The 25,183-nt window shown below is 40.0% G+C and overlaps 2 protein-coding genes across 7 annotated transcripts in view; both read right to left on the bottom strand.

The window, feature by feature from the left end:
* Positions 1-25,183, bottom strand: part of NVL (nuclear VCP like) — an 88,440-nt gene that overhangs the window by 59,155 nt on the left and 4,102 nt on the right. The window lies entirely within an intron of this gene.
* Positions 1-25,183, bottom strand: part of WDR26 (WD repeat domain 26) — a 34,867-nt gene that overhangs the window by 4,952 nt on the left and 4,732 nt on the right. For 2 of the 6 annotated variants that reach the window (XM_083434492.1, XM_083434490.1), the window contains exons 4-14: positions 13,701-13,748; positions 12,039-12,175; positions 10,816-10,913; positions 10,053-10,209; positions 9,107-9,245; positions 7,012-7,152; positions 6,426-6,545; positions 5,393-5,538; positions 5,020-5,098; positions 4,395-4,524; positions 1,482-1,667 (exon numbers count right to left, since the gene is read on the bottom strand). In XM_083434492.1, the coding sequence (XP_083290618.1) occupies positions 1,482-1,667; positions 4,395-4,524; positions 5,020-5,098; positions 5,393-5,538; positions 6,426-6,545; positions 7,012-7,152; positions 9,107-9,245; positions 10,053-10,209; positions 10,816-10,913; positions 12,039-12,175; positions 13,701-13,748 (1,381 nt within the window). Of the gene's footprint in view, positions 1-1,481; positions 1,668-4,394; positions 4,525-5,019; positions 5,099-5,392; positions 5,539-6,425; positions 6,546-7,011; positions 7,153-9,106; positions 9,246-10,052; positions 10,210-10,815; positions 10,914-12,038; positions 12,221-13,700; positions 13,749-25,183 lie in introns of all 6 variants that reach the window. The other 4 variants (XM_083434495.1, XM_083434494.1, XM_083434491.1 and 1 more) reach the window with 2 other exon arrangements.

The raw sequence follows: 25,183 nt of genomic DNA on the forward strand, positions 1-25,183 counted from the left end.
TTAATTTTCCCTAAGATTACTTTGCAAGCAACTTCAGGAAATGTATTCTAAAGCAGAATAAAGCAAGCATTTCTAAAAGAATTGAAAATGTTTTGCAGACTGGAAGCCCAATTAAAATTTTGATACATTGTTAAGAAAATAACATTATTTTTGCTCACACCATGGTGCAATGTATTGACACAAAAACTTATACAGCCTTGCATATTAGAAAGTGTATACATCTAACAAAAGCCTATTTGCTAAGCACTTGTTTACTACAGTCTAGTTTTCACATATGATGGTATCTCTTTTTATGCTGCACCAGCTTTGTGAAAGAAGGGCATCTTGACAGAGCAATGGAAAAATTAGTCCTGGCTTGGACTAATAGCCAGATAGGACTTTTGCATTTCAGAGATATCAACTGGAATTAATTCACAACCTGCAGAACCACTGGCAGTAAAAGGTTCCAGGTGATACCTAAGAAGCAGTCAAGAATTGAAGCTCAGGTTTGTCTCAGCTATTGAAGCTCTCTCCTCATGTAACAGATACAGCTTCAATTAACAAAATGAGCAAGATACCCTTTCATTTCAAAGCAAAGAAACAGCTACATCATCGGTTTCAATTGATCTTTATTCTAGTTTGCTAGGGTCCAGATTTCTTTTCATTTCATGCCAACTAAAAAAATTTTAACTACCAGGTTCAGTAACATTAAAATAGCTTGCTGCAGCTTCTAACGGTTCACACAAGGTGTCTCCATCTGATTTTTGGCAATCCCCTGCCTCTCTGTGCAGCCCTTCCACTAACGTTGCAATCCATATTGTTCAAGATGCTTCCTTTGACTCTCAAGAGACTTTTTAGGGGGCACAGGGAGAGGAGATAATAAAATTCATTATGTGCGTGACCCAATATTATTTTTATTATTAGTAGTGGTAGTAATAGCCCACATTTTTTCCAGACCTGTACTCAAAGCAGCTTACAGATAAAATGCAGAAACTCCACACCGTACTTCAGTAACTTATCTCCTCTGTCATTTACTCTCAAGTCTCATTCTCTACCTACCCTTCCTTGAGGTTTCTTTCTTGGTTCCCTGGGCTATATTTGCACCTCACTTATCATTCTTGTCTTTGTGCTCCTTATCCCTTAACTTAACTTCTTCCCAGTCCTTAGGCATCTTGTGAGAGGTTATAGTTCAAGCCAACAGGTACTACCACCCTGTTCTGAACTTTTTGGTGTTTCACAAGGTAGCAGACTCTTCAAAAGGAGGGACTAATACACAGTATGATGTGAATTTGACCAAAGTCCCCTTTACCCAGTCCTAACTATTTACCCAGTCCTAACTATTTGCGAGGGACGCGGGTGGCGCTGTGGGTAAAACCTCAGTGCCTAGGACTTCTCGATCGCATGGTCGGCGGTTTGAATCCCCGCCGCGGGGATTACCTGATCACAAGTAAGTAAGTGCAGCTTACCAAATTCCTCTTCCATAAAAATTAGGTTTGATTTACCTTCAATATCCTGGTTGTCTACAAAAGGTGCTGGTCCCCATATTCTAACAGTGCCATCGTCAGAGGCGCTGGCCATCATGGATGGAATTTGTGGGTTCCAGCTCACACAGTTGACTGTGCGCGTGTGCCCCGTCAGCTCCGCAATTGGCAGCTCGCTACGTTTGTGCCAAATATACACTTTGTGATCTAAGATGAGACAGGAGGGAAGAAACATGAAGCATCCCCAAATTTAAAACATATTCCGGCACTTATCCATGTATTAACTGTTTCCATGTTAAAATTCCTTGTTATGTCCAAGAATGATATCTGCTCAGTAATGCATCCAACAGCTTCAAGAAGCTTCTTTTATGGCATTTAGAATCCTGTATTTAAACTAACAACAAGCACTGATCTTCTCTGCAAGTTGAAAATATTTGTAGGTAACTGGAACATAATACAGCTTTAAGTAGGCTTCATATTATCCAAGTAAGAGTGCAAGTGGTTTGGGTGTTAACTCCTTACCCTAGACTTCTACAGGCATCAAGACTGGAATCAAGCTCTGGTCTCTCACACTTCCTCCATATTCTTTCTGTCCCCCCTCCACCTCTACAGGTGGTATGGGCAACTTCCAAAAAGAACACAGCTATTTCAGTGTGGGATCCAATCTAAAACTGGATATTAAAATCCCTTTCTGTAACCGGTTCAATATGTAGGGCTATGAAAATTCTGTATTCAATTAACTGCAGGAAACTCTTTATTCACTGATTAACTTTTGCCTAAGAACAGAGAAGGAAGTGGGCAAACTGCAGGGCCCTGTCTTCATCTTTCCAAATGTACAGGTAAGGGAGAGGGAGTAGCAACAACCACAGTGTTGCCTTTAAGTATCTTATCCTATCCGAACAATTCTATCAATGGAGGCACAAACTCCATTTCAAAGGCTCCAAAACATCCATGTTTGTGTTGCTACAGAACAACATATCCACATAAAAAGTGTACAAATCTGAACAGTAGCAATGTGACATGAGACAACTTTGTGCCATTCTTGCGCCGATTGCTGTACTGACTGCACCCATCTAAACTGTAGATTATACAGAGATGGCTGCAGTTCAGATGTACAACTCTCTGCACTACTGAAAAACCACAAGTCACAATGACTACCAAAAAGAGAGAATTCTGCTAAATATTAATATTCCATAGAAGCAAACTTGACTTGGAGTTAAATACTTGATAAGGCAGAAGCAATTACATGAAGAACATCAGGTAGTACAAGAGTTATTTTAAAAGTTTTAGAAGTTAAACTACAATGTTTGAAAACTAAAATATGACAGTCCATTTCGAAAAGTACTCACTTATTTCCCAACCCCTATAAATCATGCTGCGACCTACTTGCTAAAGTATTTTATAGAAGTGCTGTCTGTATCATTAAAAAAATCAAATTACCATGACATCTAAATGGTATCAAAGACTCCTACTTGTACGAATTTCCATTTTTAACTTACCAATTTCAAACTATACTGTATAAGCTTAAAGTCATCACACATTCACTGTAAGGCTGCAACGCACAGCACTTGCTCATAGAAAGGTATTTTCCCCTCTACTTTATGGATGTTTATGTACACACGAGTTAGACGTGAATTTTACTCCCAGGGAAGACCCTTTGATGTTTGGGGCTGGTAGGTGGAAAGCCTACCTAGCTGAGAACATACCTTTACACTTAAGAGCTTATGACATTTAAATCTGTTACTTTTTTTGTACATAGAGACTTTCACAGCAGCCATATTTGCAACAATTCAGTGCAAAGAGGCAACAGCCTCAGGCAGTCGGAATCTAAATTAGGTGCCATCAGCTTCAACTACAGCTGGGTAGTTTTTAGACACTGAAAATGAAAAAAATAAAAAGCTTTTCTAAGTTGACCTGGATAAATTAAATTCACATTCATGTCAAACAAACAGTAGGCTGTAACTAAGTGATTTGTTTATGCAATCCTGTGTGGTGTACTGAAAAACTGATACACCAGGGAGTTAATACAGTTGATTAGACATTCCTGGGGCCAGAAATTATCTGGAAGGGGAAGGGGATTAATGCATGCAATAGGAGTGGCACAACTACATACAATGGCAATACAGTTAAGATACAAGGCATCAATAAACAGGCTGTTCTCAGGTGAAAAATTCACCAGTTAGTGGTAAAGAAGAAACACTGTTTCAAAATACTTTATTGCAGAGCCCAACTAGAACTGACCTCCTATTCCGACCAAAACCACCTTCTCCTAAAGTTTCTATAAGCTACAGGACAGGAGTACTGTTGTCCACACTGTATATACCACCATACTATTACCCTCACAGAGAGTAAGCTCCTTAATGCCTAGAAAAGCTGTCAAACAGGCCACTCACAGAACCAACAATAGAAAACGCTAAGATGACAGTCAGGTTGCTGATAGCCAAAGTTACTGAACATGCTAGGTCTGCTACAGGATATGAAACTTGTTTCTCTCACTGTAATTAGTAATTATCCTTGAGATGTCAGAACTCATCTGGATTTACATAAGCGCACCTACCTTTGGAAAAACAAGCCTACATCAAATAAAAATTGTATCCCTGTACACCACGCTCATTCTACCAAGACTACAGCTGTTGCCATAAACAATAGCCTCGTACATTCAACCTCCTGTGCTACTAGATGATTTTTCTTCTTTCAGCAAACAAATCATTTTTATGGAAATAACTTTTTATATGGATCAGCTTGGTCACTGTGAGAATTGGATTAGATAGGCCTTTGGTCTGATCCAGCAAGACTCTTCTGATGTTTGTGTGAATTGTTGCTAGCATATTTACCTTACTTGTTAAGTAGAATACTACATCATTCCCCTATGTAGGAAGAATGTCCTTGAAATATATATAACACACAGAAACAGATCTTAAAAGCAAGGGTTACCTTCACTGCCACTAGCGATGAAGTCTTCATTATGGCCTCCAAAACATGAGTGAATCGTGTAAAAACCTTGTGTAACACCTTGGTACTTTCTCACTAAAACTCTGTCTTGCAAGTCCCATAAATGAACTCCCTGAGAACAAAGAGCAGGGTGGAGGTAATGTAACATTACACAAACAAATTCAGAACAGAAAAAGCAATCCATTTTATGTGCACAAACAATGGTTTACACCCCAAAGTTACATGAGCAGAAGGTCGCTTGCTCAACAGAGATTTCCTGCCTACTCCTCTTCACTGCAGATTGCCTGCACCTCTAGACCGCCTCTGCCTGGCATTGAGGGACCTTCAGAAAAGGCCCCTGAAGCTCAAGTGGGAAAGAGTTGCAGGGTGTACAAGCAACTTCCCATTTACACAAAGGAGGATACGGAGGTTGTGATATGCAGCGCTAATGGGCACTTGTTTCTCTTCTGCCTCCCAGAAGAATAGACTTTAAAATCCGGGAGGAAAGGGGGTGAGAGCATGTGCTTGTACAGTTTCCATGGCAATGCAATGGAGAATGTAGGCAGGACTTTCCTTCTCATTTATGAGTATGAAAGGCATAAAGCGAAAGGCCAACTGGACCACTTACCTGAGTTGCTACGTTTAACAAAGCTAACCGGCCATTTTTCGAAATCGTAAAAGACATAATTGGATGATCTTCTTGTACTCTGAAAAAGAACAGAACATATAAGATGAGAGTCATGACTTTGTATTCAAAATTAGCATTTCTACCCAATTTAACTGGTCTCATTATACGGTGCCTTGCAGACCCATAAGGCCCAATCACATCCACACCGTTTGCCTAATTAGGGCCTTAAAAAAAGGGGGGGGGGCCCAGCTTTAAAGCAGGTGTATGAACAAGACACCATATGGAGTTTTAAGGCATCTCAACTCAGTTTCAGTATTTGACAAAGTTTACAATGATCTGTTTATGTAGCACAACATGAAGAAGAGGTAGTTACATGTTTCTGTCTGTAAGGTCCTCAAAGTTATAGCCCCGAATTCGCTGGTGTGTGTCTGATGCCAACACAGTCTTCCCGTCACTCAAGCACCACAGGCATTGCACTCTCACTCCTTCCCAGGAGTCAAGGAGATTACCATCTAAATCCTAGACAGGAAATGCATGGGGTGAAATAATGAGAAAGGCTGTCTTCATTTAAAGCAAAGTGTAACATGAAAAATTTGGGTTATAAAAGCAGTTAGCAGTATGTAAGTATGTGCTGCAGACAAGGGAAAATATATTCCAAGACAAAGGTGGTGAACCTGCAGTCCATATCTGGCAGACTTCAGAGCCCCTTAACAATTTGACCGCTAACTTGGTTTTCTATATACAGTGGTACCTCAGTTTTCAAACGTCTCTGTTGACAAACATTTTGGTTTTCAAATGCCGAAACGCTTCGGTTTTCGAACACGCCTCGGAAGTTGTACATGCCACGTAACTTCCGTATTTAGTTTTCGAACGTTTTGGAACTCCAGTCTTCTGGAACGGATTACATTCAAAATCCAAGGTACCACTGTATCTTCATCTAAAAACTTCCCTTTTTTAAGGCAGTGCTGTAGACTTCCAACACACTAGTTTCAATCTCTCCACCTAGTCCAGCATAACAACAGGGGTACAGATCTTTCCCTGAATTTTTCTTTTGGCTTTTTTTTTTTTTACTTTGCAGAAGGATCCTTTGTTTCCTATGTCTTACCAAAACCTAATAAACGATGGCACCACACATGAGCAAGAAGGGGATCTTTTCAAAGAGGCATTATTTTTACTTCAGATAAGTATGCTTAGTATTTCACAGGAAGAAAAACACTCAGCAAATTCCAAATGGTAGGTTTCTACAACAGCTTATACTTGCAAGGCTTTTCACTGTGAAAAGAAACCCTTACAAAATATATTCTAGTACACAGCTACCCACGCAGAACATAGAACCACAGAGACAGCATTAAGTGCAAAGTCTACAAGAAACTGATGGCACTTTGCATTGTAAAAACAATACTTACACACTGATAGAACTGTCCACGCTGCCCTCCAGTCACAAAACGTTTTCCATCTGGATTCCAGGCCACACTTGTTAAACTATCTTCATGAGACTGACTCATCTTTGTCCTCAGCTCCCCTGTCTGTAGGGTATAAAGTAAAGCCAATGGAAAATTTGCTTAAGAAAGCAAATTTCTAACATTTACTAAAAAATTTAACCTGCTCCATAAATTCAGGGCAGCTTACAAATAAAGAATAGACACACTAAAATAAACATACATACAGTGGGGGCCGCCACCCCTGCTCACGCTCATTGCAGCCACACAAACTGCAATGTGACAACAGCCTTACATTGTTACGTATATAGGATATATACACATACACATACATAGTAACTGACAACATCATTGGAATACTGCTGGTAATAATGAATAGAAATCAATAATCTATTCTATATAGATAACCATGTTTTAAACAGATTTTCATCTCCATACTAAACACCAAGAATAGCAGGGGCTCCCCTTCAATAATATCAATACTTCAATTATGGTTCCTGTGACAACACTATTAAGACACTCTATCAACGAACTTCATATTAATAACCCTTACTTGTACATTCCAGAGCCAAAGCTCAGAGCAGTCATCTGGACCACAGGCAACAAGGTAGTTGTCATCTGGACTCCAAGCAATGTAGGAAACACCATATGCATGGCCTTCCAGTGTCTTGAGCAGTTTTAGCTGGTGTGTATCCTTTAAAAAAGAAAATATTGCAACAATGGCTATCTGGGTTGTTACTGAGATCTACCTGCAGTTTTAAGCAGTTGTCTTTGATGCCTAATCTCTCGCTGCCTCCTCCCAAAACAGTTTAGGAAACCAACATACCAAGGGCTTGTTTACCAGTTCCACCTTACCTCAGGGTAGAGACACACTCATTTTCTGCCTACTTGACAGAACAGTGTAGGAAAGGCTGTACCAGGGCAAACCAAGAAAGGAGGTACACAGGAAGCCATACAAAGCAACACAGAACCGCCTCCCCATTCTGGTTTAACAACATTCTTGGAAACCAACTAATGAAAAGCAAAATACTTTCAAACATAGATAGACATTAGGGCGATAAGCAGAAGTACTAGTGAAAGGAAGGATATGGACTAGCAAATGTAAACCTTGGGCATAATAACTGTTTGCACCTTTTGCTCCTCAAAGATTTTTGCCTAGTTTTTGTATGTTCTAGGGCTGGGCGATGTTAGGTTTTCAACACTGCAATGTATCACTAGCTGAACAGCACAGTTTGGCGATAAACCACAATGTTGAAACAAGCTGCATTGGCACCAGCCAGCAAGGTGTGGGGTGAAACTGCCTCAACTGTCAACAGCGGGAGCTGAGTCGCTTTCACTCCAGCGTCTCGCAGGCTGGGGCCAGCTGCATTGGAAAGGCTCCTGCCCCCAGCTGAGCAAGCCCCAATGTCCCTGCTGGTTGCGTGCGAGCAGCAGGGACCTCAGAGCACCTTTCTGAGGCTCCCTTTGCTGGCTTGGGGGGCAGGCAAGCTACCCCGCTTGCTCGCCCCACTCCCCAAAGACGGACCAGGCGGCAGTAGCCAAGCCCACAGAGACTATCAGGACTGGAATTGTACAATGCCATTCTATGCATGATTACTTAGAGGCAAGTGACAATACAGCGATTGTGGTGGCCACTAACTTAGATAGCTTTAAAATGGAGTTAAAGACATATATTCTATTAATTTGTCTACCAATAGTCACAAAGGCTATATACAACCTCAGATTCAGAGGTGGTATACCTCTTTGTACCAATTACTGAAAAGTAACAACAGAACAGGGTATTATCTTCTTGCATTGATTGTGGGCTTCCTAAAGGCACCTAACTAGTCACTGTTGAAAACAAAAAGCAGGATCTGATGGATTCTTGGTCTGGGATGCATAGATTTCAGTCTAGGTAATGTAATTCAGATTTTGGAAGGAGCTACTATTTAGTCCAGTGGCGAAGAATCCTTCAGATCAGGGTTTCCCAAACTTGGGTCTCCAGCTATTTTTGGACTACAATCCCATCAGGACTAGAGGTCAGGGATGATGGGAAATGTAATCCAAAAGCAGCTCGAGGCCCAAGTTTGGGAAACACTGCTTCAGATGTTGCTGGACTCAACTTCCATCAGCTCCAGCCGGCATGGCCAATAGTTAGAGATGATGGGAGTCTGAGTCCAGCAACACTATCCAACATTTCAGTCAAATAACCATTCATCAACAGGCTTCATCAATTAAGTTATACAGAGTGCAAAAAGCAGAGACAAAGTAAAAAGGGAATGTTGACACTTTAGCAGAATTTCAGAGGACACAAAAGGAGCTACATTACGGGGAAGAACAACACATCTATCCAAGACCATTGACAAGTCTCACCATGCAAGACACTTACTGACTTTTAAGATTATAACAGACTGACTGAGATAGGTATCTCCTATTCTAAACAGGCTTTATTTCCAATACAACCCGCTTCAGGAAACTAATCAAAGTATTGGTTGAACAACTGAGCAAAACATAGCCTAAAACACAAAACTGATGTAAACAGAAATACACCAAGGCATTTAGGAAATAAAGTAATGCACTAAAAATTAAAGCTTAATGACTAAGGAGTGATGTGCCAAATTTTATGCCTGTGTGTCAGAAGATTCTGGCGCACAAATTTACAAACTTACTGGATCAACCTGCCATATAATAACAGTTGTATCCTTAGATCCTGTTGCTAGTTTAGTGCCGTCATTTGAGAATTTACAGAACCACACTTCATTACAGTGCTCTGTAAGTATCTGCTGTGTGTAACATGGGAACTGTTTCCTAAAAATACAAACAAAGAAAGGATTATATAGTAAAATCATAGTCATTTTACTTGAGCTAGTACATATCCCAATAAAGCATGGATTCTAGAGTAGGATTTTACAAACATACAATATGAAACTTCTTGTTGCTATAGCACCTTAGTTTTTGAAGCTGTCATGCTGGCTCCTATTTGCATAATGACTATAGAAGGGAGCTGATTGAATGTCTATTGACAGGGTGTTCCACAGGGCTGAGCTCATGTCATTAAAGACTATCATTCAGTCTGATACTGGAACCTATTATTGCAATCCTGCACATAACTAGTCTGCTTAGATCTCAGAGTTCAATGGGATTCAACACAATAACTGTGTAGAATGGCAGTCCAAGCTACCAAATATATTGAATCCCATGCACACTTGTTTTTAAGTAAGCCCTGCTGAACTGAACAGAGCTTACTTCTGAATAGATGTGCATAGGATTGCAATTAGGACTGAAGCCAAGACCATCAGCATTAAGTTCTGAAACTGAAAAAACTGCCAGAGATTTGAAATTATTTTGACTATTTTAGGATCCTTACACTTAGATTTACTGCTATATAAAGACTACTTCTCTGTTCATATTGTTAACATGTTTCTAAATTGACCAAGTACTTTCACAAACGTTCCAAACACCCCCTAACACTGCAAAAATACAACATTCTTAACAAGACAGCTGCCTAAGAAAACTGCTCTTTAAAGCCTTCATGAGAGAGTAAAAATTATTTAAAGGAATGTTGTTACATTAAAACATATTTCCATTCTCATTAAAATGAAGCAGTTCTCTTACCTACTGCAAACATGGTCTATCAGCAGTGATACAGAATCTAGATTATTATCTAGTTTGGTATTGTGATAGAGGCACCGGTCCCGTTGTAGTTCCACAGCCTGACGCAGTAAATTCTGCAGACGCCTTGGGGGGAGCATCACTGATGGTGGTAGGTAAGCTTCAAAAAATTAAAGAGAGTATTTCAGAGCAATCTTATAAGAAACAGCATGTAAGAAATCTGTATCAGATCTAATTTAAGCTAAAAATTACCCATAACTTTGGGAAATTAATAAAATCCTCTCACATTGACCTTAACTCAACCTTTGCTGTTGCAAAGAAGCACACGATTGTTTAAATGCCAATAAAAGTATTAAGAAAATGCTAGTTACTACAAGTCAGTTCCTAAACTCTATCACACAGCGCCATGGTATCTTATTAGGTGTCATCGATATGGAAGTAAAACACAGAAAATAGCAGACTACATTATACTTTGATTTTATGAGACACTTAAGTCACCATTATGCAGAATTATGCTAACCTAATTACAGCTAACAATTCTTAAATCATTGCATTTCCCCCTTCATAAATTTCCCCCTTAAAAGTAGGTCTCCCCAACCTACTACCCTTCCTATGTTTTGACCTACAAATCCCACCAACCTCAGCCAGGAAGGATCCAACACATATGACGGGCACCCAGTTAGGGAAGGAAGATTTAGAGTGAAATATACTAGATAAACAGATGAGCAAACATTGTATGCCCAGTGGAAACTAAGTTTTTTCTTACTCTGGAGTTTGTCCAAAAGTCTAGATCTGGAAGTTGTGCCTTTCCCTTCCCATTCTGCTTTTGCACGCAGGTCTTCTGCATGACTACACATCAGATATCTGTTTGTATATAAAAGAGAAACACATGAGATTACATATTTCAGAAATATTGACCTTCCCCAACTGCAACAGCATTTGAACCAAAAGAGCATATTTAGTCTTCTTTGGAGCAAGAAAAAGGGAGATGGGTTTAGTAGAAAAGCTATTAACACCAGACTTTATGTTAAGTCTATATGGCTTAAACTTCTGCTTTCACTGTTTAATAAAGCTCTAATACATATTTTTTTAAAGGAATTTAGCATATCTAATTAAAGACGCTGCTGAAGTATGCAGTTGGTGGGAAGGAAGCAGAGCCATGAGAATTCAAAGGCATGTTCCTGAAACTGCTTTTAAAAACTGTTTGACAGGACTTCCCTTATATAGATCAATGAAAAAATCCCACGGAGTTCAACTTCCAGCACCAATCAGTAACTGATCAGTTCAGATGTTCTGTCTACACAACTGATCAGTCTGTGTTCTGGTACACACATTTTCCCCTTGAATCTCCTTGAGAAATGTCAGGATGTGAAGATAAAAGCACATTAAAATCTCAGAATGCAAAAGATTTTTACTAAGTAAAAATGCAATTCTATTTAATAAGAATATATTAATTTCACGTTTAATTTAAAAATAATGTGAGAGTTCTGAAAGGAGGCATCCAGGAAGTTCTTCTTTCTATAGGCGTTTTCCCAGGTGGATGTTTACTTTAATATAGTAGAACCTGCAACAAAACACTGTAGTGCTGACATGCTCCCCATCCCGCCCAAGTTTTCTGTTTCTTTCACCTCATCAATTAGCATTCTGCTCAGTCTTCAGAGAGCTGTTTGAGGGTTTCACCTTTCCTTTAGAGAAAATAAATTTCTTTGACACTTCTGCAAATATGGACGTTCCTCTCAGCCTCTTGTATGTGGGTGATGCTATTTCGGTTATGCAAGGATCAATGCTTGGATAATAAGTTTACTATTGCGATATACTCAATAATGTAGAATCATATCCTTTTGGCATGCCTCTGCTTCAAGAATCCCAGAAAACACTAGCACTGGTGTAAAACTGGTAGTAGGATCCTATGCAATTCAAGTCAAAAGTTATTTAGTTCAATGAGATTTACTCTGGAGTAAACATGTGATTGCAACCCTAAGTACTTACCCACTGAGAATGTGAATGCGCTCTGTGTTGTATTTCAGTGGTGTCAACTCACAACGCAGAACTTGAAGTGCCTCCAGAACCTTACCATCCTCAAGATACTCTAGGTACTTTTGCTGCAGCAGCAAAAACTTCATCCTCTGACATGACAGAAAGCAGCAGGTCAGGTGGGGAGAAAAGGATGACTGAAATTTCAGAAAACATTTGAGCCCAAACAAGGGAGTATACACCATTCCAATTTGCCTTTTCAATACATTTGCTCTCATGACATAGGAATGCTTTGAACAGCCTTTTAGCATTTGCAAGACACACTGATTCGTGCTGTTTACTATAAGTCATCAAGCTGCAAGAATACACACTTGATGGAACCCCAAATTATCTTCTCAATCTTCCTCCAGTTTCCTATACCAAGTACCCATACTCTCAAACAATCCTATTAAGCTAGGGATGGGAAACCCCCCCCCCCCCGATTATCACGCTAGGTACAATGACACTACAGTACACCAGCCCAGTAGGGATCTGCCCAGAAACTAGATTTATACAGAGCATGTAGGACCTCCAAATATATTATATGCAAAAGCAAACATTGCTTGTCTGCAAAACAAAACACAGACCCGGCTTAACTTGATGTATATATTTTGGTCTTCATGGAAAGCAAAGATTATCCACTCTCTACATTCAGAACTCACTTAGCAGGCATGTCCATGGAAAATATATGCACCTTCAGCAGCAATGTTACCTTCATATATTTTAAAAATTGGACCTCTCATTGATAGCCATGACCAACATAACAAATTCATGAATTTAAGGTAAGGGGGAAGGAAGGAGAAAAATATTTGGCACAGATTATCGAAAGCTCAAGTGGCAGTAGTATATCATTTGTAGCATGGCATTGCAATGTATTGTGCCTGTCTCTCACCTGGTAGCAGGCAATGTCCTCCCTCATGCCCCAAAAAAGTCTCAGCTCAGAAGAACTGCTGAATTACACTTTTGTCCCAGGGGCAAGGAGTGGGGAACATGAGGTGTGAGGGACAAAGGAGTTTATTCTGTTACGTATACTTAGGCTTTGATACCAGTAGTGATAAGCATCAATTTTTGAATATCTGTTTGTGTTTTAAGTTATTGGAAACAATTCCTTACAAACAGTTTCTTGTTCTTTTTATTCAAACTTCCATTATTTAACGAAATTTATGCATCATTTGATTGTAAGAAAATCTCTAAGTGGTTTACAAAAACATATACAATGAAACATCAAAATAGAAAACAGGAACAGGTATTTTAAAACATTCAGAAGATTATAAAAATCAATAGTAGTTAGAAAAAGATGTAACTTCTACGTGTCTTGATGGGCCTGCCTAAACAAGAATGGTTTTTATTTTTTAAGCAGACGCCAAAAAGACTATAGTGAAGGCGTCTGCCTGATGTCAATAGAGAGGGAACTCCAAATGGTAAGTGCTATCATACTAAAAGATCAATTTTTTCTAAGTGTAGAATCAGTATTATGTGGCACCAGTTAACATTGCCAGTTCTGCAGATTGAAGAGATAAGAGTGCATATATGGGTTAGGCAAGTAGACTGTTCCCAAACTGTTAAGGGAATATACTAATGGTAATGCTTTGAAGTTGACCTAGTAGCTGGATCAAGAACCACTCCCAAACTGCATACCTGTTCCTTCAGAGGAGTGCATTCCCATTTAAGTTGCGTTGGTTCCCCCTGTGAGAAAAGTGACGTAACAAATATAATACATTTTCCGGACATGGGACCTACCCACTCACATTGTCTGTCTTACAAGGATACAGGCTCAGCATATTTTTTGTCATCTATACCACCATTGCATTCAGGCACCAAACACAGCCTCTCTTGATTCAGATGTTATGGAGAAACAGAGCCAGGTATCATCAGTGCAATGAAAAGCACTTTGCCCCCAAACCTCTGACCGCTCCCAGCAGCTTCATCTATCTATCTATCTATCTATCTATCTATCTATCTATTAGTGTGCCTGGGGATCAAAAAGCACTCTCTCAGTACTACTCTCTGGACCTGGTCCCATAGGTTAGACCAGAATCCCTGTGACACGGTGCCCCCAATTCCCAATCCATAGAGCTGGTCCATGAGGATACCATAATCAATGGTATTGAAAGCCATGGAGAGATCAAGAAACAGCAGCAAGATTGCACCTAGATTGAAACGAATTTAAATAATCTCCATCATCCAAGAATGCTTGCAGCTGCCCCACCACAACTCTCGCTACTACATTCCCCAAGAAAGGGTTATTTGCAGCTGGTTGATAGTTTTTCCAGTCCGAGGGATCCAGGGCTGGTTCCTTTAGGAGAGGCTGTACCACTGCCTCTTTTAAGGCAAAAGACAACACTTCCTTATATGCAACAAAGTATTAACCTTGCTCTGGACCCAAGCAGTCAAACTTCCTCTGCTAGGTTTAAATAAACCAGGTGGGACAGGGGTCAAAAAGGCACAGGGGTCAGGCGTATAGCTGCAAGCACTTTATCCATGTCATCTGACTGCATAAGCTGAAACCAATCCCACAACACATCACTGACAGTGCTGCTGGATACTTCGTCTGGAACTGCAATAACTGCACAGTCAAGGTCACTCTGAAGTTGAGCGACTTTATCCTCAAAACGTGCAGCCAGTTGGTCAAAGTAGGTCTGTGAATGATCCTGTTAACCACCCTATTTATCTCGTGATTTCATAGCAAGACCAGGGCTCCAACAGGATCAGCAGCTTTCTCTGCTGGAACCCATCAAGTTCCATCCATCTCTAAGGGAGGGCCATCCAAATGGGCCCACCACCCTAACAGAGGAATTTGCCACTACTATTCCAGGCTTCATCATTAGCTGGTGAAATGCATTGCAAGGGAGTGCACTGCTCCCCCTATCTTTGGGTCTATGGACCGCAATAAAGTTGGGGGGGGGGTAAAGACTAAGGGTGTGCCTTTCCCAATGAGTTTGACAAATGAGTATTTGAGACAGCTCCATGGTTGTCATGAAGACCTTGAAGTTCTGAGCCAGTCCAACAGCAGCCAAGCCATCCCTTGATCATCCATGATCAAGTTGTGGATGAACATGGCCTTTTTAGTGATGGACCTGGCATACAATAACAGCACCGCCACACCAGAAGGATCTACAAACCAAACTCCTAGGTCTCCATCCCAGAATGTGGTCAGCCACTCCACTACAACTATACCTTCCCCTGCCAAACACCATTTCTGGAAGTGGGACAATATCTTTGTAACTCCCTATTACCTCCCCCCTCCCAACACCTTCTAGAACTACCATCCAATATCACACTATACAGCTTTGAGGTTAGGGCCACAGGTAATAAACAAAGGCCCAGCTGTAGGCATATTCTACTGTTAAGTGAAAGACAGTAATTTCACCATCTCTCTCTTTGGATCTCAGGGGGAATCCACCAAGCCAAACCTCTACTCTCCCAGGCTCTCACCCTAGGTAATGGTCACATGCCTGTCTCCCACAGTGCATGGCCTACAATTTCATATCCTGATTGACAGGAGATACCCCCCCGCTCAGTGATAACCTAAAGGGGAGAGAGATTCCTTTTTATGTCAACCCATTTGGGGACAACCGCACCACATATGGCAAGAATCTGCTGCAATAAGGCAGGCTAAGAACCACACCCTAGCTGCATGCACTCAGCCAGCAATCAAGCAGTACTACTCACTGCAATCAGTACAAACACTCTCTTACCTGCAGGCAGATATGTAACAGGACAAACAAACTGATGCAGGCAAAACTCCCCCTCCCTCTCCCTGTCTTGCTGTCTGGGAGAAAAACCAGAAAGGGCCAGCCAGTCCCTCTTTGCTTAGTCTTCCTGTAGGTCTGCTCCCCGATTGTAGCAGCAGCAGCAGCAGCAGCAATAATAATAATAATAATAATAATAATAATAATAATAATAATAATAATAATAATATATTTCTACCTCGCCCATCTGGATGGGTTTCCCCACTCTGGGTGGCTTCCAATAAACGATTAAAAATACATTAAAACATCAGTCATTAAAAACTTCCCTAAACAGGGCTGCCTTCAGATTGTCAAGCGATTGTGACATACTCACAGGAAGATTACATGCTTATTTTTATGATATACTAACATAAAAAGGAATATCAGTATTTCAATAATTTAATGAAACAAAGCAGAATTTAACTATTAAGCCAACAATGTAATTTGCTATTATTCTTTCTATTTACAAAACCACCAATTGTATCCTACTAGCAACTAATTATTTTTAAAATGAAATGGTGACCTCAGTTTTTACTTCAAACCTGCAAGAATCACAATGCCCCCAGATTAAAGACAATTGCATATTTGATCAATGCTAACTAATGTCATCCTTACTTTGGCAGCCCATAAACTTATGATCATTTGCCTTTCAACTCCCACATTGTTTACACTATGGCCCTTGATGATGAAACTGCAGAACTTTGTGCAAGAGTTTTGTTTAGTTCCTGAATCAGTAAAACAAAAAGGCTCCACCTTACATACTTTGTTGTGCTAACATCACCAGACACATAACCTTTACATTAAAAACAAAACATCCCACTGTTTGCTTTATGTCTTATGTGTATCACAGTGAGAAAAACACAGAATCAGTTTATTCTAAAGACAGAAGGGTTAGAATCATAGAATCATAGAGTTGGAAGAGACCACAAGGGCCATCGAGTCCAACCCCCTGCCAAGCAGGAAACACCATCAGAGCACTCCTGACATATGGTTGTCAAGCCTCTGCTTAAAGACCTCCAAAGAAGGAGACTCCACCACACTCCTTGGCAGCAAATTCCACTGTTGAACAGCTCTTACTGTCAGGAAGTTCTTCCTAATGTTTAGGTGGAATCTTCTTTCTTGTAGTTTGGATCCATTGCTCCGTGTCCGCTTCTCTGGAGCAGCAGAAAACAACCTTTCTCCCTCCTCTATGTGACATCCTTTTATATATTTGAACATGGCTATCATATCACCCCTTAACCTCCTCTTCTCCAGGCTAAACATGCCCAGCTCCCTTAGCCGTTCCTCATAAGGCATCATTTCCAGGCCTTTGACCCATTTTGGTTGCCCTCCTCTGGACACGTTCCAGTTTGTCAGTGTCCTTCTTGAACTGTGGTGCCCAGAACTGGACACAGTACTCCAGGTGAGGTCTGACCAGAGCAGAATACAGTGGCACTATTACTTCCCTTGATCTAGATGCTATACTCCTATTGATGCAGCCTTCTGTTCATGGAACAGCTGGTGATATAAAGAGTTAAACTTCTCATGTACAAGTTAAACCATAGCATATGGCATACGTTCTTGAATGTATGGGCTTTTAGGCAAACATACATATGCCATATTGCTGAAAATCAAATCTATCACACCTTTAAAATGAAAGGGAACACCCACTTCAAGAACCACCATCATGCAGACTCTCAAACTCCAAACCACTTCTTCCCCTAAAACTGAACTAATTATTTCAGTCACATGGACAAAAATAAGGGTATACTCTGAATCAGGATGTATAGCATTAGATCCTATTTCAATGTCAAAGCTCCATCTTGGAAATGTAAATACCCACAGAGCATGTACACAAATAACCAGCCTCCTTATGTCTGGTATCAAGAAGAGTATCTTTCATGTTTAGAGGTGTCTAAGTATGACAACCAGACAGCTTTGACACCCCATTTTAGAATATTCACTAAAAATGTCCCCTTCAACAGCCCAGGCTTGCTTTCTACCACTGACAAATCACAGGCAGGCTTGGGGTATATGTGTGTGTGTGCGCACGTGTGTGTGAGAGTGAGAGAGAGAGAGAGAGAGAGAGAGAGAGCACACACACACACACTGCATCTCCCTTTACCTTACACCCAGTCTCCTATCATCCTTTTATAATACTGAAGTAGTTTTTCAAGATACTATTTCTGCCTCCGTAAAGTCAAACTCAATCCAAGCAGATATCCTTTCCTTTAAGATACTCACTGAAATGTGTAATATCTAATTTTTGCACACCCCTAGCGTTTCAGAACACCACGAAAGAGACAACAGATTGCTGTTCTGTGCTGTTTTGTTATCTAGTCATTGCGTGTTCTGTGGTTTTATTTTATGATTTCAATGTAACCATTACTTGTTTTGACTGTGACTTTTTTTACTAAATAAACTACAGAAGAAAGGGAAGGAAATGGAGGAATGTCACAATTAAAACAAGTACAAAGTAAACAGGGGAGGAATGTGCAATTATTGCAGCGACATGTACAAATGATCTCATTTATCAAGGTGGAAATGGGGGCGCAGCAGCACAACACAAGGGAGCAAAGTCCAAGACTGAGACAAGGCCTGATATGCCATTCAAACTCAAGACAGCGGAGGGTGCAATGGGGAGGGGGGAGAAAGTCACAAAACGAGGAAGGCTTAAAACAGTATAGGCTGCTAGGATTCTAACCACAAAGCTTGAAGTTAGAGAATACATAGACAAATGAAGTGCAGGAGGTAAGATAGAATTCTTTTTTAAAAAGGAAAACAAATAAAATTGATTAGAAGGAAAGATTTTATATGCAAAAGTAAGGCATCTTAACACTGATAATTGCTAAAAATTACACCCATAACCCTCTTGTATGAAAGAGAACAAATCGAAAGTCAGTTTTAATACAAAAGTCATATACAATGGATTTTATCATTGTACAAGCTATGAACCATGAATATTTTTAGATTAATGAGAGTTGCAACATTTATTGTTGAAATCAGTAGGAGAAATTGACAGGCAGATTTTGATAGACTAAAAAGTGTCCTGGTTAGCAATTTTCTAAAAATCTGATTTTTAATTTTTTAAAAAATATTATTGCTACATAAAATGTGTGCATCGCCTTAAAAAAACATGCACCTGCTTTAGAACAATTGTGTTTTGTTCTCATATGCAGATTAAATTAATTGCTCAATCAACACTTAAAATTAACTAAGATTTCTTTAATGAGATCACAGCTGTAGCACCAGCAAAGGTCTAGTATAGTTTGCTTCCCAACACATGGAAACAACATTGCACTCCCTAGCTACTGGCAGTTCTTATTTAAAAAAAAAAAAAGCCAGATAACTGCCATTGAATGTTTTTGCTTCGTATCCTTGCAAGTCCTAAGAGTAAGCCAAACAGAAATCTTTTAATTTCACTATTGATCTCCTGTCTCTGGGCAGTAATAAATTCTGGACCATGTGTACTGGCTCCAAATACATTCCCAGACCAATGTAAAAGGTTGGCTTTAACCTTCAAAGCCTTACACTGCTTGAGACCCCAATACTTTACTGAACACCTCATCTCATATGAGCTACCTAGACTCAGAGGTCAGCTTCAGAGGCCTTTCTCAGAGTGCACCTTCCCTTAGACATTCAGAGTGGCAAGTGCTAACCCCCTAAAGAGACAAACCAGGTGCCAACATTACCATCTTTTATTCTAAATATTTGATTCTTAACAAATATTGCCATTACTGAAAGGGAATTATTTAGTAGTTCATGTTTTTGAAGGTGGGGTTTTTATCACTATACTGAAAACCATCATATGCTCATTTGCAGTGTTTTAGTTTATTACTTTGTTTATTTTTGAATTTGAATTTTTGTATTGTATTATTTCATCTTCTCCTTAAGACTTTTTGTACAAGGCAAGGAATCATTAATATTCCAGTAGGGAAAAAGTCATGGCAATTATGCAAACAGAAGTTTTGAATTTGGCTTTGTGACCATATAAAAGTGTTTAGTTACAAACATATGCATAAAGCAAGCCATTTGTGTGTATGTTGTCAGGAAATACAGTGGATGCTCGGGTTGCGAAGGTGATCTGTGCGGGATGCATGCTCGCAACATGCAGCGGTGCGTCTGTGCACACGTGAGTTGCGATTTGGCACGCCTGCGCATGCGCGACTGCCAAAACCTGGAAGTAACCCGGTACTTTCAGGTTTTGGCGGGTCCAGAACCCGAAAAAAAGCAACCTGAAGGGTCTGTAACCCGAGGTATGACTGTATCTGAATTTCTATGAGGAAAGAGAAACTTGATTTCTTTATATAAATTCAAATTCATCAGCTGACTCATGGGAAGGCCTGGTAGGGTTGCATTCCAAAGGGACAGCCAGTGGCTAATGTCATCACACAGCTCACTCTACAACTCCCTTCCTCTGACTGACTCCTGTGTGAGTCGAAGGGCATTTGTTCTGGCTCTTCAAACTGGAACGATACAGTTGTCACTAACTGTATCCTCTCCCCCATTTCCTTTGCTGGCAGAAAGAGCTCCGCCCTTCATTCCAGAACAGTATAGTCTCTCTTCAAAAATTAAACATCCTTGAGGTCCAACCTGGTTAAAATGATTACACAATATACATGCACTTGTGTGAATTCAGAAGTGATTATTCAAAATTGAATACAGGCGCCCTCTCATTCACACATGATCAACTCACACGCAACTGCATTATAGACACACGGCACCGGGAAATAAATAATCTGATTCAAACCTGGAAATGGTGGGAGAGAGATGGAAAGTCCTTGTGGCTCGCAAGGAGACCCTCCCTGGAGCCTGGTGCGGGACATCAATGAGGGCAGAGGAAGCCTCGAAGAGACTGGAAATGCAGCAGGGCTTTGTTTAGGCTCCTCAGGCTCCCCTCCTAACAGCTGATGTGTGCAGTAGTGTAGCAGCCGCCTTTCCATGCATCCTTCAGCTGGCCCCAGAGATACAGTACAGTCATACCTTGGGTTGAATGTGCTTCAGGTTGAGCACTTTCGGGTTGCGCTTAAACATCCTTCTTCCGGGTTTCACCACTCGTGCATGTGCAGACGCTCAAAATGAAGTCACGCACATGAGCGGAAGCGGCAAAATACGACCCGCGCATGCGCAGACGCGTCATCGCATCTTACGTTCCATTCAGGATGCGAACGGGGCTCTGGAATGGATCCCATTCGCATCCCGAGGTACCCCTGTAGTTTCTTGGGATTTTATTTCAAATAGTTTAGTTACAGATTTACAGGTATCTCTCCCCAAACCATTTACAGAAATATGATTACCATTTCAGACTGGGTATTATTTAATATGGTTATGTTTTATTTGCCCTGCCTTTAGTTAGATACATTACTAAATTCTGTAAATTGCTTGTGGTTCCCTAATAATTGAGAAACTAATAAAAATAATTTTTAAAATATGGATACATATCAACCATTTTAAAGCCTTGTGTACACTGAATAGCGTGCTGTCAGGGCCTAAAAATGCCTATAGGTTCCCAGGGAATTTTAAAAACTTGTTCTGTAAGCATAAATCAGAAAGAAGTATGTGCCAAATGGTACGCATATATTTAAAATTATCTCTTGGCAATTACAACTTTAGTCTCTAAAAACACTTCAGCCTGTGAATAGTTACATAGAATAATAGAATTACAGAGTTGGAAGGGACCCTGAGGGTCATCTACTCCAACCCCCTGCAATGCAGGAATCTCAACTAAAGCATCCATGACCAAGTGTCAAATCAAGGTTGAAACAAATGAAATGCAAACAAGGACAACACAGGCCCCCTTTAGTCCACATGTGCTAACTAACCTTCTACAGCAGCGGCAGCCAATGCAGGGGTGCTCTCCAGATGTTATTAGAGGCCATCAGGTTGGAATAGCATGGCCAATCGTCAGGGAAGATGGAGACTGCAATACACCAACATCTGAAGGGTGCCATGTTGACCCTCAAGATGTTACCCTTTCTATAATAAGGAATTTTAAAATGTGGGCTTTATCCCACAGCACACAGAAAGCCTGTTTTTCAAAATTAAGACAAAAACCTCCCACATCCAAAGCTCAACTTCAAAACAGGAATACAAAACTCAAACTCTCATGAATATTTCAGCAATAAAACAGAAATTGGTGCTCTTATTGCAGGCCCTCAAATAACAATAACCTGGAGGAAGTGGAAACAGCTAATAATATTCCCATTTCAAAATCTGATGGCAGGTGAGGTATGAGAGTGCATGCCTCCCCAATATCCATTATAATTATAGCCATTCATCAAGGAAGTAAAAAGTCTGGAAAGAATGAGGGTAATCCAACCTAATATGTCACTGCATTTGGAGGCACACCCATTACAGAATCTCTCCCAATACTGTCACCATGCACAGGAAGCAGCATATGTCAAGGGTCAGAAACCTGTGGCTGTCCCAATGACCTCTCTTCTAGTGCAGTTCACTTCACTTCACACTCGAAGACCATGAAGAACAGCCGCTACAATAATGTGTAAATGAGCAAGCAGCACAGGACTTTTGTCGCCACCTAAATTTGGCTTGGAACTAGTCTCCTACATCCCTGAAACACACTATACCCCGGAATACACTTGGGGAGACTGTTCAGCATTGATTACAAGTTTATTAGTTTTATACACAATAAAGCACAATGTCTTTCAGAAGAAATTATTTAATTTGCGATAATTATTAGATTATATCTGAAAGATTATCAATGGTGGATTGGAATAGAATTAAGATATTATCAATATTGTATCAGTAACATCTTAATATAAGAATGATGCATTTTCTATTTTGTTATTGCAATCCAATTAATAGACTTGGATCAAAGTGGTATAACTGAATATCCAGATCAGGCATAGACCCATGAGGTGGCTTTGGGCAAGTAGTAGTTATCCATGTTAAATGCACAGATAGCAATGATCAACCTCAGGGGCATATATGCTAAATAATATACGATACTTAATACAACATTGAAAATGATGAACACAGATGGCTACTTTACCCCTTTTCTGCCATGCCATATCCATCAAGTAGCATCCAAGTAAGTCATACTCAGAATAGACTCGTTAGTCTGAGTCAATAATTTCAACTGTCTACTTATTGGATTAATCCTGTTTCCAACAGCAATATAGGATTTAAAACAAAATATTAAAATAACTATTCAGAGAAACAGAGGAAGTTATTAAACTTCAGATAATATTTTCTATCACTAGAAGATGTACTGGGGCATATATATAGGTGACTATATATAGACCCATGATCATCCTAGCTGATTAATTCTAGATTCTTGATCCATGTATTGCCCTCTCTGCAGTCTTGCTTTTCAAAGTCATTTGTTGAACAAGTGGTCACTCAGCTAATCCAAAAAGACAAATGGAAAGAGCTATCATTTTTTCTGGAGTCTCTCCCAATCCACCATTCAGCCTGGGTATGACAAACACTAGAGTGAATGATAAGCACTGCTTTGCTTAGAGATCAAGAGGAGAAATGGAACTCCATCAATCTTGTTAGTCCTTTCTGTAGCCTTTGATACCAAGTGATCACTGCTGACATGACTATGGGGTCTGATTAGTGCTGTGATGCTGCTCAAGTGTTCCATTTCCTTTTTGTTTTTATAAGAACATGTAGGAAGGTGAAAGGAGTATTAGTTATCCCCTTAGAAGTTTTCCAGGGACGCGGGTGGCGCTGTGGGTAAAACCTCAGCTCCTAGGACTTGCCGATCGTTAGGTCGGCGGTTCGAAACCCCGTGGCGGGATGCACTCCCGTTGCTCGGTCCCAGCGCCTGCCAACCTAGCAGTTCGAAAGCACCCCCGGGTGCAAGTAGATAAATAGGAACCTGCAATCTTATTGCTCTGTTGGCCATGACTGAAAATACACACACAGTAGTATACATCTGAATACCAGATACTTTGAATGTTTAACAGGAGGACGACTGCTGTATTCATGTCTCACTATTATACTGTCCAGGGAGTTCTGGCTGGCAACTGTTAGAAATAGGATGTTGGCCTGATTGCCTGCTCTGGGGTGGCTCTCTTCATGATGCTGGATGTTAGCAAGCGGTCCCTATTTATAAATTTTTCCCAATCTCACGTGAGATTGTTAGCGTGAAAGGTCAACAGAAACACAAGCTATTAATCATGATACCTTTTTGTTTATTATCAGATTTGTTTGCATATACAGGGGATTTCTCTGTAATTGCTCTAATTTAGGATTCCTTTCCTGAAGATCTACTATCGCCCAGCCCTAAACATCTTTCGAAAGTATTGTGAGTGTATACATGTAGCACGTATGCATGTGCACGCACACACACACACACACACACACACAGGCTCTGATGCTAACTTTGCTTGCAGGAGGAGTTAATACTTCATCATTCATTTTTCTTTTATATTTTGCAAATATATAATCTATAGTCTTCTAGATGAGGTGTGTACAAATTTAATATAGGAGAGAAAAAAATACAGCTCCTAAATACTACTTTTAAAATGAAGTTTACTATACATCTTCCCATATTAATTATTATTTTGATTCACCAGCAATTATATAGTAGGACTGTTCAAAGAAAGGTCCAGCTTGAAAACACACTCCAAATTCATAGATTCTTTTATCAACGTATTGAGGTACCTGGAGCATCTCTCCCATTTGTAAGTTATATGCTTCTCATAGTTATTTCATATTTCAAATTATTGTGAAGGCTTAGCTGTCAGAACAAATAAGCAACACATAAGATGTATACAAAAGGAAAAGTGATGGCACAATGTAAAATCAAAATATGCCATCATGAAAGCAATATACTAGATATTATCAAAAAAGACCATAACGTTGTCTAACTGCAGCATTTGCTAAAATGGCTACTTTAGCAGTTTCACCCCTGTTGCCTGCATCTAGCAGATACATAGTTTTAAATTGGACTGACCAAAATATAATCCAAATATAAATACTTAGTCATGTATATCTTTTGGGTCTCCTATTACAAACATAAAAACCTAAGGTGAGAAGTATTCCACCCCTTAACTTCTCTCTCTCTCTCTCTCTCTCTCTCTCTCATCTTAACACCTATGGATCCCCCCCCCCCAAATGACCCATAAAATATCACCAGAGGCATCAGTTGAAATCCCAATAAATTAAATGTCTTTGTTGTGTGTTCTAATGAGAAACCAGTTGTTCAAAATATAAAGGCAAACACCTATTTTCTAGGAAAAATACTCTGGTTTTCATTCTCAGAAGTTCATTGTGAAATGTTCTGAATAAGATTTAAGGATAAATTTTATTCTCAAAAATCTGAAGGGGACAAAGGTACTACAGTACAGGTCTTTTAATTAAAAAAATGAAAATGTATTAATGTATTTCTTATTCATCTTATCCATATTTGTACATAAATGGAAATACCAGTCTCTCCCA

This window comes from Podarcis tiliguerta (assembly GCF_965153285.1).
Source record: "Podarcis tiliguerta genome assembly, chromosome: 3".
NCBI classification, from domain to species: Eukaryota; Metazoa; Chordata; class Lepidosauria; order Squamata; family Lacertidae; genus Podarcis; species Podarcis tiliguerta.